General features: G+C 50.6%; 6 protein-coding genes across 6 annotated transcripts; 3 read left to right on the top strand and 3 right to left on the bottom strand.

Annotated features, from left to right (window-relative positions):
- Positions 1 to 168: 168 nt before the first annotated feature.
- On the top strand, positions 169 to 858 carry M436DRAFT_81638 (uncharacterized protein; the record flags this gene model as incomplete). The annotated part of the gene is made up of 1 exon (XM_013572297.1): positions 169 to 858. One exon carries the CDS (start codon positions 169 to 171, stop codon positions 856 to 858), a length of 690 nt encoding a protein of 229 aa, XP_013427751.1.
- A 1,130-nt stretch (positions 859 to 1,988) lies between these two features.
- M436DRAFT_63569 (putative ferulic acid Esterase/Feruloyl esterase precursor) lies at positions 1,989 to 3,887 on the top strand (the record flags this gene model as incomplete). Its single annotated transcript, XM_013572167.1, has 2 exons — positions 1,989 to 3,708; positions 3,856 to 3,887. The coding sequence occupies 2 exons, from the start codon at positions 1,989 to 1,991 to the stop codon at positions 3,885 to 3,887; spliced, it is 1,752 nt and encodes a 583-aa protein (XP_013427621.1).
- A 3,153-nt stretch (positions 3,888 to 7,040) lies between these two features.
- On the bottom strand, positions 7,041 to 7,580 carry M436DRAFT_46586 (uncharacterized protein; the record flags this gene model as incomplete). Its single annotated transcript, XM_013572082.1, has 1 exon — positions 7,041 to 7,580. The coding sequence occupies one exon, from the start codon at positions 7,578 to 7,580 to the stop codon at positions 7,041 to 7,043; it is 540 nt and encodes a 179-aa protein (XP_013427536.1).
- Positions 7,581 to 8,577: 997 nt separating this feature from the next.
- Positions 8,578 to 10,525, bottom strand: M436DRAFT_72575 (uncharacterized protein; the record flags this gene model as incomplete). The annotated part of the gene is made up of 3 exons (XM_013572231.1): positions 8,578 to 10,086; positions 10,140 to 10,430; positions 10,484 to 10,525. The coding sequence occupies 3 exons, from the start codon at positions 10,523 to 10,525 to the stop codon at positions 8,578 to 8,580; spliced, it is 1,842 nt and encodes a 613-aa protein (XP_013427685.1).
- Positions 10,526 to 10,833: 308 nt separating this feature from the next.
- Positions 10,834 to 11,926, top strand: M436DRAFT_81634 (uncharacterized protein; the record flags this gene model as incomplete). The annotated part of the gene is made up of 3 exons (XM_013572296.1): positions 10,834 to 11,285; positions 11,339 to 11,691; positions 11,745 to 11,926. 3 exons carry the CDS (start codon positions 10,834 to 10,836, stop codon positions 11,924 to 11,926), a joined length of 987 nt encoding a protein of 328 aa, XP_013427750.1.
- Positions 11,927 to 12,247: 321 nt separating this feature from the next.
- Positions 12,248 to 14,143, bottom strand: M436DRAFT_46179 (kinase-like protein; the record flags this gene model as incomplete). Its single annotated transcript, XM_013571997.1, has 4 exons — positions 12,248 to 12,452; positions 12,555 to 13,096; positions 13,144 to 13,206; positions 13,256 to 14,143. Coding segments are annotated over 4 exons (1,698 nt in total), but the record flags the coding sequence as incomplete, so codon positions are not given.
- Positions 14,144 to 14,200: the final 57 nt, after the last annotated feature.

Raw genomic sequence — 14,200 nt, 5'->3', positions numbered from 1 at the left:
AGTATGAATAATAAGGTCTGGTGAATACCTGTAGCATGACGTGCCGGTACCTGGCCTGTGCTGGGGCTGAACAGATCCTCCACGTGATCGAGGTACACTAATAGCAGTAGACCCCGCCATTCCAGTCCACCGGGTACCCTTTCCATACCAATTTACAATCAATTCAACATGTCTTCAGGCTCTTCGGGCAACAATGGGACTTTGATAGTAGCGGGTCCCGACACCATCCAAGTGGCGGACTTCTATGTCCATGCCTCGATTTTACATCCTCTCGTCATTGGATCCATAGCCATTGTTGTCTTGTTCACATCACTCCGCTTCTTTAGCAACCGCTCGATTGCAGCCATGAATGTGACAGACTGGATTGCAAATGTTGCAATTGGTTCGACGTTGGCTGGAATCGTCAATGGCAACTCCCTCGCTCGAGGCATGATCGGGCTTTGCACTATTCTCGGCTTTCAGTATCTGATGTCCTTTATCGGTGCCCGTTTACCATCCCAGCATGCGTGGATCCTTTCGTCGCCGCCCATCATCATCGCTTTTCGTGGAAAGCTCTTGACTAAAGTCATGTCAAGGCATCGCATCTGCCTGGGCGATCTATATGCCTTTTTACGGCAGAAGAACATCTTGGACTTGTCTGAAATCGAGTGTGTTTTTATCGAGGCCAATGGATCGTTTACCATATATACGAGGGCGCAAGTTGGAGATCGCAAGAAGGTGGATGTCTTGCTGCAGGTGCCGAGTTACAAGGCGCTGTGTGATGATGCTGATGAGAGGATTGCAGAGAACACTGGGGACAAAGACGGATTGAAGGCCTGCGATGATCAACAAAACCACCTTGCTGGCGACGCTTGCTGATAAAAAGGTAAACCCGGACTTGAAATCTCGCCAGGTGGTGATTGATGCTCAATGTATCTTTCGGTTCCGGAGACAAGACCAACCGACTCAAATGTCTTCTTGTTTGGCAATTCATGCCTTGTCCTTGGAGTTTGGGGTCCTATCTTCGAGATTCTCTAGGCTTTAGTCGGTTCATGTCCTCACCTCAGGCGTTCAGTCGTGCTCCCACAGACACTCCGCTTTATTGGATGTTGCAGTGTCAGGCATATTCAGGACTATCGTCGCGAACACGTCTACGTCTGCTGCTGTCGCCTCAACTTGCCTTGCCTGAATCGTCTCAGATTGTCAAGCTTGGATGCAGTGTTGTGGTCGTCGGCTCCAAACATATGCAGCCGGAGTCGCTTTTGTGTGCTTCGAGGAACCTTGCGGCTGCAGTAACGCTTGGGTATCTTTCGCTTCCATTGCAAAGTGGAGTCAACTCTTGATGGATCATATGCAAAGACGGTACTCGATGCAGCATCAGTGCGTACGTAATCCGATCCTGGCCTGGTTCTTTCATGGTCGGTTCTGCAGCCCTAAGGCCGCTTTCCCATCTAGGGCTTGTCTGCAGCAGCTTCAAGATTGCAGTCCTCGAAGACACTTGAAGATATCATTTCTTACTGTCAGTTCTGCAGCAACCTCTGATTGATTGTTTCCAAATTTCGCGTTGGCGAGTAGTACTCGTTCTCTTCTGTGGTACTTTATCTAGATAGCCGTTTGGTGAAGCCTGTTGTGGCTTGTTGCGGCACCGTTTTTTCTTGCGACACTCGCGTGGTGGCACGGCTCCACATTGCGTCCCGTACCTGCATATCTGAGCCGCAACTACCATCAACCCACGCACAAACAACGACATGGGTCTTTCCCGGATGTGAAAGAAAAAGTTGCTATTTTCTCGAAGGATGTGCCGCGTATCCTGGTCGTAGATCATAATCGATCATGGACATGATGGGGTATAGACAGGTGAGGGCTCGCGCTTCTATCGTTCTTGCCTTTGCATCTTCCTCTTCTTCTTCTTCTTCAAGTCCGGTCATTCGTTTGTACCGATAGTCTCACATTCTTTCCTATCTTCTTTACCAAGTCGCTCATTCCTCCTTTGAGGGTATTCTTTCGCCATGGTTCACTTTCTTTCCATTGGCCATCTCATCAACAGCATCTTCCACTTCTCAAACAAGAACAATGCTGGAAGTGCTGCCGCTGCTGCCTCGACGGTCCAAACATCAGCTACACCTAGTGCTGTCGTCTTTGCCAATTCAACCTCGACCTCAACTGCCGCTGTCGCAGCTTCGTCCAACGGTACTCAAGCTATTACCGGTTGCCAGGATTTGATTCAAGCTCTATCTTTCCCTGACCAGCAGGTGTCTGTGGTCGACTGCGAAGACATCACAGCTGGAACCGCTCTCACACTTCCCAACGGACCTTCCAACTGCAACGGTGGGTCGGTACAGACCGATCTCCGTAGAGTCACTCTCAATGTCGTCACCTCTTACGCTTCTTCCAACTATGTCGAGGTCTGGCTTCCTACTGGACAAGATGCTTGGAACGGCAGATTCATGGCCACTGATAACAAAGGTCTCTCGGGCTGCCCTTCTTACGATGATATGATCTACACCTCAAGCCTTGGCTTCGGTGTTGTAGGTGATAACGGTGGTCACAACAACACTGAGTATCTCGGCATGGATGCTCAACAGTTCTTGAATAATAACGAATTGGTCATCGATTGGTCTTACAGAGCTCGCCACGCGGCTGTCGTGGCTGCAAAGCAGGTCATCAAGACCAACTACGGTCAAGCCGCGAGAACATCTATATCGATCGGTTGCTCGAATGGAGGAAGACAGGCTCTTCAATCCGCTCAGATGTACCCCGAGGACTTTGATGGTATCATTGCAGGTTCTGCTGCTAGTGACTTCAACCACCACATCGACTGGTCGGGCAGAATGTTCATTTTGACAGGCGCCGATGAGAGCGACCCCAAGTATCTGACCTACGACGACTGGGTCATCGTCCACAATGAAGTTCTCAAGCAGTGTGATGAGCCTCTCGATGGTGTCGCTGACGGAATCATCGAAGATTCAACTATCTGCGATTTCAACGCTACCACCTTGACTTGTGTTGATGGCCAAACCGACAACTGCCTTACCTTCCAGCAAACATCCACCGTCTGGAACGTCTTCTCTCAGCTATACGACCAGGAAGGAAACCTCTACTACCCTCGTCTTACTCCTGGTGCCGAACTATACGCCTCCACCAACGGCGTCTTGCACGGTGTTCAAGGTCACGTCAAGGATTGGTTCGGTGCTGGCGTTTGGAACGATTCTTCTTGGGATCCTACTACGCTTTCCCAGACAGACTACACCAAGGCTGATGAGACAGACGAAATTCATGGCAAGGTCTCTTCCTTCAATAGTGATCTCAGTGCCTTCCACGCTGCTGGAAAGAAATTAATCATGTACCACGGTCTCATGGACCCTGCCATCACCCCGGAGAACTCTCAGCGGTACTACCTGAACGTTGCCCGCGACATGGGTCTCGATCACACTGGCATGGACGAGTTCCTCCGCTTCTTCCGCATCAGCGGCATGTACCACTGCACTGGCGGTATCGGAGCTTGGGCCTTTGGTCAGAACGGTAATGCACAAAACGGCACTTCGAATGTCGTCTGGGACATTGTCAACTGGGTCGAGAAGGGCGAGGCACCAGACACCATGACCGGAACTAAGTTCGTCAACGACGATCCTGCTCAGGGCGTGCAGATGGAAAGACATCACTGCAGATTCCCTTACCGCACTACCTACAGCGGTTCAGGAGATAGCAATGATCCCGACAACTGGTCTTGTGAGTTGATCAATGATTGGCAAGAGTGTGGCGTCTACCACGTCCCTAGACTCTGCTAGAGTAAAGAGCTTTGGATTTTCTTCTTCAAACCTGTCCATCTTCTACATAAATATAGGATATACTTCATAATACTATTGCAAAACTTAGCGCACTACCCTAGAGGACCTTCGTACGCTTAATGGTCTTGTTCAACAGTATATTTTGAGTATAAGAATCAGCAAAAATGACCTTTGGATCATGAAGCGTGTTTGTTTGACCAACTATGATGGTTCTGGTGTTTTGGTTGGAGTCACGAGCAGCAGAACCTGCAATAATACCATCAAAGTCCTCGGGGTGCATCTGAGCGGATTGAAAAATCTGATGTCCTCCATCAAGCAACTGATCTAATAACTATAGCTCACGGCTTGACCGTAGTTGGTCTTGGTGACCTGCTTTCCAGCCACGACGGTAGGAGTAGTACTAACACACTTGAGCCACCGATAGAAGCATTTGGAGATATTTCGGCACGATAAAGCTTGGCAATTGATGTACTTCAGTCTCATCTATATCAGCCAGGGCGATCCAAAGCGGTCCCGATCAATCCTCGACCATGAGAAAGTCTTTGATGGCCTGGGAACACAAAGGCTCTGGAAGGATTTGTGAATGCCGCCCTCGGAACCGTTCTTTAGCTAAACAGCTGGGTTTGCGGGATACTCGGGCTTAGCCTTGAGCATACGTCCGTTTTGAGCAAATCTTGCACTACTTTGAGATGTCGCGGGAGCGCTGCAGTTGCCGGGTATATCGATATTGAGGGAATTGACACTAGGTGTAGTGTCATAGGTCAATTGCATCCCGTTACAGACGATGGCCTGATCGTAAGAGAAGCCCTTGAACAGGTTGGCTGATCGGATTGTATCAGTACACAAAACATAAGATTAGTCGAGAGAGGGAAGAGTGTCTTGGACAACGTACCTGAATACATCTGTACGCCGACTGTGTTACTAACGCCGAGATCGGTCACGTTGACATACTGAAATGTAACAACGTTTGGCCTGTTCTCATAAAACTTGACCAGGAAATGGTAGAATTGCGTCGAGTCGTCGAAACTGCTGAGGTAAAACTCAAATGACGTCTGGCGATTGGGTAGATGTATTGATCGCCCCACAGGCCGCAAGCAACTACATCACCAAAGCAAGTGTTTGGCCACGCAGTCACGTTCGCTTCTTGTACAGGTTGTGGCTGCGGCTGCTGTGCACACTGCGGATACTTGGAATAATCAACACCTCCACCATACGGAAGAGGAGTGTTGAGATACTCTTGGTTGAGATCCCCCAGACCCAAAAGGCCATTGGAGCTGACACGGATGTTTGCGCTGGATTGGCCATACATGGTGAGGTTCACAGGGAGTACGACGGAGTAGGCTTCATCATCGACAGGGTATGGTGCACCGTATACACTTCCAACGATCGCCGTTGGACGCGCGAGAGCAATCGCAGGCACACCAGATGGAGGAGGTGGAACATAGACAGAGCTGTAAGACGATGTTCCGATGCTCGGGGACGATGCAAATGCAGGCGAGTAAGTCTTCGTTATCGTTGGTCCGTACTGAGCGACCTGAAGAGTCTGGGTGACTGGTAGAGTTTTCGTGATGGAGAACGTTTGTGTAACGGGAAGGGTCTGAGTAATAGGAAGAGTTTGTGTGATAGAAAGAGTTTGTGTGATAGAAAGAGTTTGTGTGATAGGAAGAGTTTGCGTAATCCGAAGGGTTTGGGTGATCGGTAAGGTTTGAGTTATCGGTAGCGTTTGTGTGACAGGGAGGGTTTGCGTTATTGGAAGAGTTTGCGTGATCGGTAGCGTCTGCGTGATCGGTAGCGTCTGCGTGATCGGTAGCGTCTGCGTGATGGGAAAGGTCTGCGTGAGCTGTAGCGTCTGAGTGATTGGTAGAGTTTTTATAATAGGTAGAGTCTGGTTGATCTGTAGCGTCTGTGTAATTGGAAGAGTCTGTGTGATCGGTAGCGTCTGGGTGACCTGTAGGATTTCCGTGACTCGTGGTTGTGTCGTTGTGAATTTCAAGGTCTGTGTGCCAAGCGGCAACACAACCGTCTGTGTGAGCTGCAAAGTGTCTGTACCACGTGGTAATGTGAAAGTCTGCATGTGTGTCTCTACGGGCAGTGTGATGTTGACTTGCAGTGTTTTTGTCAAGGGTGGGAGAGTGACTGAGACGTAGACTGTCTCGGGATTGAGAGTAAGAGTCACGTAGCTAGTGATGGGGGTGGGTGTGATGTAGGCTGTCTCCTGAGGTAAGGTCAAAGGAAGTGTTTCAGTCATATTCAGATACGAGACCAGTATCACAGTTCCAGGGCCTGGTATCGAGGTCACAGTCACTGGCTGAGGCGTGATAGTCACGATTGGTTGCTCCAGGGTGATCATCACAGTGGACGGGTCTAGCGTCACGTAGGCAGTCGATGGATCTTGGTAGACTGTGGAAGCTGGCAATGTAACGCCAGGTTGAGTAGTGGTGAAAAGAGCCGTTGAAGTCGCATATTCGGTCTCGACGACCAACGAAGGCTGATACGATACCACGATCGAGTTGAGGATTGTTGTTAGCGTGGCTATGTCCAGTAAGCTCAGGATAACATGGAAGAGGTGTTTACAAGCAATAGAATTTATACTCACTAGTGGTGGTTGAAACGCTGGAGACCGTGACATCCAAGTACTGGGGAATCGCCGTGGTAGCGGTCTCAGTAGTAAGGAGCAGCGTTGACACTGTTCTGGTCTCTGTAGTCGGAACATTGACCGTTTGGTATACAATGGTAGGTATGGTAGTTGTGAAAACGACCTCAGACCCACTGATGAACGTCGTTGTCTCGAGTTGTGTGAAGATCTGGGTTTGTACAACGGTTTCTGTCATAAAGACTGTGATAGTAGCCGTAGAAACTGGGCTAGCACTACTGCTACTGCTAGCATTTGCAGCCAATGCATTGTCGGTGACAGACACATCATCTAAAGCCACATAGGCAGAAGTGGAGCAATCCACTGAGAAGGTAGCAAGAGCGCTCTCTTCATCGATAGGAGATAGGTAGTTGTAGGTAAAGCGAGTGTAGTAGGTTGTGATAGGAAGGGGGAATCCACAGTCGCTGTCTCCGCATATAGTCAGAAAACAGTACGATTTGTCGGCTGGCGTTGTGACTGCCGCCCAAGCTGTCAACGCATAAGTGGTATTTGTCGATGCCGGAAATATCTGGGTAACATTGTAGACGAGAGGCGTACTTGACCCTGTTGACTGACGACGGACTCGACCTTGAACTGGCGCCGTCTTGTTGAGACTGATGAGACTGGACACTGATTTAGTTCTAGTTCGGATGTCTAGTACTACCAACATACAGGTAGCTGTCTCCTGAGTGAGGCTCGTAAATACCATCCTGGGCCACCTCGGCTGTAATGGATGTTGAAGAAGCAGAGAAGTTGAATGGGCTAGCTGCGACGTCTTCGAAACTGTTGTTGGCGAGCACAGGATCAACAGGTGTCGCTGATTGCTGAGCCGACGGTGCTTGTGAATAGACAGTTACCGTCGAGGCCGGTTGCGTAGCCACAATAGTAGAAATAGAAGTATTGGTACAAGAAGCTTGTGTCAAGGTCGTTTGCGAATAAATAGTCACTGTCGAGGCTTGTTGTGTGGTTATGACAGTAGAGACAGAAGCATTAGCACAATATGTTGGTGTCGATGGAAAACTCGAGGTGCCGACATCAGTTACCAGATAAGTCGATGAATCAGACGTGTAAACGATGACACTCCGCTTGACACAAGAGTTCGAGCTACTAAGTGCAGGAGCGATCGATTGAGCAAAGGCGCACGAGACAAGCAGCAGACAGATGTAGAGCAACACAACCATGGTGCAAGGAACGACTGTGTTACACGAAGCGCCTGAGCATTGAGAAGAGCGGCAATCTGTGATTACCATCTCCCTCATGACTCGCTTGTTGTCGACCTACATGGTATACTTGGAATGCAATGAGATGAATTCGAGGCCTCGATGTGTTCACAATAGGACCGACTCTTTGATCTCTCGAACCTACCCACTGGACTGGTAATGGAAGCAAGGATGAGATTCGTTCTGTGACGGCTGGGCAGCCACCCGTTTGGTGTCGTGTAATAGGATACCCCGGAATGTTGCCATCGACAGGCAGTTGAGTCAAGCAGTTGGCGCTAGATGCTAGCCTATGGACTCCGGACCCAAACCAGCGGATCTACCAATCCGGCACAATGGAGCAGGCGAGCCATATGGTTGGCTAAGCATTGGCAACTCGAGTCAAGCTCTCAAAGGCGCATGACCAAGAGGAATTTGCTGTCGTCAGATCAAGATGCCACCATACAGGATGTGACCCTAGCACAATAACATTGCATTGTGAAGGACGTAACATGGGACGCTTTTCTGAGCCATGGAAGATCTGGGTGTCTGGGGAGATCCCATCAGAATCAACTCTTGTCGGACATCTGAGATGGAGAAGTAAGTTCTCACGAGTACCATATAAGAGCTCATATTCAGTTGTGTTCAGACGGATTGGCGTGATGAAGTGGTGGAGTGTGAGAACAATGTTTGCTTTGTTTGTTTCCCATCCCCTCGAGGACAACCCTGACCTGCTTACTGATAATCGATCAGAGGTCTCGAGAAGAGTCAACGAGGCGATTCGTGATGACATGAAACGATGAAAAGGTAGAAAATCAAGTCATGATGGCAGTGGTGAAAGATTTGATCCACCGAAATCCATGCTCAGAACAAAACCGAAATACAATGAGGTATCACAACAAACCCAACCAAGACCTCAGCCCGTAACACCCTTGGCTACTGTGCCCAACCAAGAAACACCATGTCCGACGACCCAAGGAACTTACTGAATGAAACTAGCCATAGCTTTCCTCTCCTTCTTAAGAGGTGAAAACATGAATCCATCATCAGCAGTCAAAAGTCCAGACTTCTTCTTGCCCATGCCGCCGATAAAGCTACCTCGGACACCACCAGCTGCAAGAGGTCCCAGACGTGATGCTCCGAATAGACCGCCTCCACGGCCAGGAAGCGGCTTACTAGGCGCATCATCCTCGTCGTCGAATAGCGTCTTGCCCAAACCACCGAGCTTTCGCTTCTTTTGCTTCTTTTCTGGTTCTGGTTCATGTGTAAAGGCAGCGAAAGTAGCAAGGGACTTGCGTTGCTTGGGCTTAGGTTTGGTGTCTCCATCAGTCTTCTTGGCCTTGAAAGTGGGGACCTTAGTCGTTGCAGCGTTCTCTTCTTGAGATGCAGGTTCGACTTCTTCGATGACTTGTTCCAGTGCTTGCTTCTTTGTTTGTTTCTTAGGTTTCGACTCAGCTACGGGCTTTGCCTTCTTGATGTTGCTCTTGCTGGCAGGCACAGTCGCTAACGGCTTAGGGGCAGCTTCTGTGGTAGGTCGGACGTTAGCTGCGCTCGGAGACTCGGCCTCAATCTCTGATTCTGATTCTTGGGCAGCTGCTTCTGCTTGAGCTTCCTCGGCTTGCTCAGGACTTTCTGGTGCAACACTCATGGTGCGGTTGAGGAATGGTGTGATGGAGAAGGTCGACTTGTCACCGACTGCAGCAGCTTTGCGACCCTTTTTGGCGGGTTTGGCGTTGCCTGGTGTTCCTAGCTTTTGCGAGTCTGGGTCCATCTGTGCAGCGCTTCTCTTCTTTGTCTGTTTGGTAGCTTTCTCAACCGCGACAGGTGCTGATGCCGCACCGGCTGCAGCAGACCTTTGAGCATCCTCAAGCTGTGTCTCGGTCTCCTTCAACTTCTCCTTGGTAGACTTCAGTTTCGTGCGGAATTGGTTGAGCTTGTCGTCCAGAATTGCTTTCGTGGCGTCCCAATCATTTTGGGTCTTTTGATGTGTTTTCTCGGTCCTCTCGCGCTCCTTGCGCTCCTTTGCGAGTTGGCGACGCAGCTCTTCCGTCTCGACTTGCACACTAGCATTTTCCTCTGCTTTTGCAGCTTCTGTTGTGTTCTTGCGCTGGGCATTCTCTTTCTCGCGTTCCAGCTCGGCCTGAGCAGTTTCCAGGTCCTCCTGAGCCTTCTCTCTCAACCTCTTCTCCCTTGTAAGAGCCTTGCGCAAGTCGTCGATCTCATCCTGTTGATTCAGATCGTGTTGAGTGTTACGGCGTTTTGCGATTGCGCGCTTGGCTTCAGATTTGGCGTGGTCAAGTTCGACTTGGATCTCACTGACTTGTCGTTGCAGAGCGAGCTTTTCGGAGAGGAGATCCTGGTTTGAATCTACTTGAGCGCGTAGATGGTCGAGTTCTGGTTTGAGGGTAGACAGTTGGCGGGCCAGGTTGAGTTTCTCGGTCAGGAGTTTTTCGGAATCTGTAGTGACGTTTCGTAGAGCGTTTGTTTCTGCCTAAGCGGGATATGAGTTAGTTGATGTATGCGACAACAGCGCAAGATGCATACCCTGAGTATGGAGAGCTCTTGCTCTGCAGCTTGTAGATCAGTCTGCAAGTCGATAGCATGAGCTTCGGCGTCTTCAGCACGAGCGAGATTGTCGTTAACAGTCTTCTCGAGTGCCTCTGAGCGGTCTTCCTCGGTGGTCAAGAGTTCGCGCAACTCCTCATTGTCGTCTTCGAGTCTGTGCATGTCGAAACGCAGTTTACGCAGGTTTTCGTCTTTGGAAATGATGTCGACTAGGTGTGTTGATCGCTCATAGTTGAGCTCTAGCGATGCTGATTGGAGTGATTGGTCATACTGCGACAGTCAACAGGTGGATGCGAGGAAGGAGGAATGGAAGAGGATGTTACATTAGTGCTCGTAGAAGTATGTAGTGCATTGATGGGAGCCATTGTTGCAGTGGCCATGGGCAGGAGAGAAGAATAATCGGACGTCGGCCACAGGCTGGCTTGGGCTTGGGGACTTTGACTGCGAATGCGATGCGACAGCCGTGACGGCGCCTTGTTTGTTTATCGCAGGCCCGGCAACATCCGCCGTTAGCGCTGTCTCTCTGTCGCGCAGCCCGCAGCTTGCTCTCCCGAAGCGCCGCCCGCAACGCCAAGCTCCGAGTGGCCGAGCTCGAAGCATACGTAGTCAAGTCAATTGGGCATACAGCTCGAGTTCGTCTGTTTGTCGTTCCAATTGCCCTGGTCAACCCAAAATGAAGTTCCTCCAGACCGTGACAGCCTTCCTGCTGCCACTCGCAGCTTTGGCCGCAAAGAAACCCTCGACCGACAAGTTCGCCGACTACCGATCGCAACAGCTGTCGGCTGCCGCTCCCCTCAAGCTCGACGACAATGAATACTCCAAATTGACCTCGTCTCCCCGCGACTACTCGGTTGCCGTCCTCTTGACTGCTCTCGAGGCCAGATTCGGATGTGCCATCTGTCACGAGTTCCAACCCGAGTGGGACCTGTTGGGCAAGTCCTGGGCCAAGGGAGACAAGAAGCAGGAGTCCAGACTCGTCATGGGCACCCTCGACTTTGTCAATGGCCAGAGGACTTTCCAGTCTCTGCAGCTCACCACTGCTCCCGTCTTGCTCTACTTCCCTCCCACCACTGGTCCCGACGCCAAGCCCGACACTCAACCTCTCCGCTTCGACTTCACCACTGGGTAGCACTCCTGAACCCTACCTCTATACCAACCCCCAGCTAACAAGACTCCAGTGTCATTGCTGCTGAGCCCGTCCACACCTGGCTCGCTCGCCATGTCGCAGGCCCAACTCCCCCCCTCTCCCGCCCGGTCAACTACGTCAAGATCATCACCACCACCGTAGCCATTCTCGGCACCATCACCGCCTTCACAGTCGCTGCTCCCTATGTCCTCCCCATCCTCCAAAGCCGCAACCTCTGGGCCGCCATCAGCTTGATCGCCGTCCTCCTCTTCACCAGTGGCCACATGTTCAACCACATCCGCAAGGTCCCCTACGTCGCAGGCGACGGCAAGGGCGGCATCTCCTACTTTGCCGGTGGTTTCCAGAACCAGTTCGGTCTCGAGACTCAGATTGTTGCTGCCATGTGTAAGTTCTGTTCTCTATTCTCTCTCTCTCTCGCAAATACTAACGATGAGTAGACGCCATTCTTGCTTTCGCAACCATTTCTCTCGCTCTCAAGGTCCCTCGTATGACGGACCCTCGCGCTCAGGGTGTTGCTACACTGGCCTGGGGTCTGGTCATGTTCGCCATGTACAGCTACCTCCTCAGCACTTTCCGCATCAAGAACGGCGGCTACCCCTTCTGGCTGCCTCCCTTCTAGATGCCTTGACGATACTTTGCTGTAATCTCGTCAGAAAGCTATGGCTGTCGCACGCTTTCTCAACGACAAGGCTGCACTACTACTCTCAACAGTCATACAAAAAGTTCCAACTATATATCTCGCCAATAGACGAATCCTACCCATCATCCAACTTCATTCTGGCCCAGTCGTCTAGTTGACCGACAGTGTATCTGAGATCATCAATGACAGTGACGCTAACATGTAGAGAACACCACCTCGGAAGCAAAGAATTAGAATCAAAAAGGTCTAAAGGATCTAGGTAAGAAGCGAAGATCGTCCATCTGACTTTTCTCTTCCATCTCATTCGTCGTTGTCGTCGTTGGTCACAGGGATAATCGTAGGTCGTGAGAAGACCGGCCTCCTCTCCTTGCCAACCTCCGGAAACACATACCGCGGGCTGCGGTACGTGTACCCCAGGAATGCTCCTCTCTTCCTTCTCTCCAGAACTCGTTCCCCAAAGCGTACGTCGCGAAGCATAATGTCCTTGGCTCGCTGTCGCCGAGGCCTCGATCCCAGAATTTGCTTGATTTCCGCATCTGGATCTCTGCCCTCTTGTATCTTGCGTTCGCGCGTTCTCCTGATTCTGGCTTGCTTGAACGCTTCCCACTGCTCGCCTTTCTCTCTTCTGCAAGTCTCGACATTGTTGTCAGTCCAAGTCTCAATACCCATCTGGACCTTTTCAATCTCTCGCTGTTCAGCCTTCCATCTTTCGTAATATGGGCCAAGTATCTTTCGAGCGATTCTTGGCTCTGTCTGAGGTCCGACTTTTTCTCGCAAACTCATGTAGCTTGTACCGATATCATTGGCGAACGTGTCCTCGTGCTCGAAGTACATGGCAATATCATCTACCGGTTCAGGTACGAATGGAGGCTTTGACCGATGCAATGTCTCCCAGCGGATGGTCTTGAAGAAAGGATGCGCTTTGATTTCTTCAGCATCTCCACCAACGACGAAGCTTGCATCGGAAAGGTTTTGATGGCGTCTCAGACGACTGACACTCGGGCCATAAGCTGTCGAGCCAAGCCGGTGATCTTTCTCTCGCAGAAGGTCTTTCATGAAGGCAAGTGCAGATTCAGTCGGTGCTGAGTAGCAAAGACCAGTGTTGGAGTGACGCTCGCCTGAAGGAAATCGAAGCACATCCCGATGGTGCTGTCTTGTTAGTACTGTAAGATGATGAAATGGGAGAAAAGTCATACCACAATGTTCCTCGCTGTCGTTTGTCTGTCCGCACTAAGAAATGGAGTTCTTGAATAGAGACACTAGGAGCAGTTAGGAGGAGCCTGTACGTGAAACACAGGCGAGACACACCTCGAAGACGATACAACCAAGACTCCACCAGTCACATCTGCCGTCATAAGTGTGACCTTGGATCACTTCTGGAGCCATGTACTGCTTCGTACCCACGATGCTCTGCGGACGTTCCTTCCGCATCCTCTCAGGTTCACTCAAAAGTTGTACCATGTCGCGTGCATTGTGCATCTCGTATGGTAGACGACTGCTCAACATACGAGGCACACCACGACTTCGCCGTGCTGCAGCCTGAACGTCCTGAACATCGCCCTGGAAGGGGATCTTGTATTTGTTCAAGATGGAGTGTCGTGTAGTATCGTAGTAGTCGTTGATGTGGGACCAATGGCCATCGAATGCGAGTCCAAAATCGGATATCTTCAGGTGACCAGAGGAGTGTATCAGAAAGTTGTCTGGCTTGACGTCGCGATGGATCCATCCCCATCTATGGGTCTCCTCGATAGCTAGAACCATCTCCGCCATGTAGAACCTAGTGTCATCTTCACTGAGAATGTCGTGGCGACACAAATATTGCAAGAAGTCACCTCCGATCATGAACTCCATTACCAAGTACAAGTTCGTGTTGTCCTGGAAACTCGCGATCAAGGGAACCACCCATTGAGATCCTTCTGCTTTGACAAGAAAGTCTCGTTCGCCGCGAAGATGTCCTTCTTGACTGGTTCGGATCATCTCAGCCTTGCGAATGACCTTCATAGCGTAACAGTCCTTCATGAGCCGAGGATTGTGACATTCGCGAGGGACCAAGGTAGGACAAGGTGCGCCGTTTGACGTGCATGGCGATGGATCCTCAGTGACAAAATGGTCGGCATCAGTGACCAATTTGACCAGACCAAAGGTGCCTCTGCCAAGGATACGAATCTCCTGGAAGCCGGCGTGGAACACACCTTTCGATGTGTGCCTTGCGACCGAAGTAGTCTTGAGAGTACGGAGTTGTCGGAGATGAGT

This window comes from Aureobasidium namibiae (genome assembly GCF_000721765.1).
Source record: "Aureobasidium namibiae CBS 147.97 unplaced genomic scaffold scaffold_8, whole genome shotgun sequence".
Lineage (NCBI taxonomy): Eukaryota > Fungi > Ascomycota > Dothideomycetes > Dothideales > Saccotheciaceae > Aureobasidium > Aureobasidium namibiae.
The sequence above is the reverse complement of the archived record's forward strand: the minus strand, read 5'-3'. Positions and strand labels throughout refer to the sequence as shown.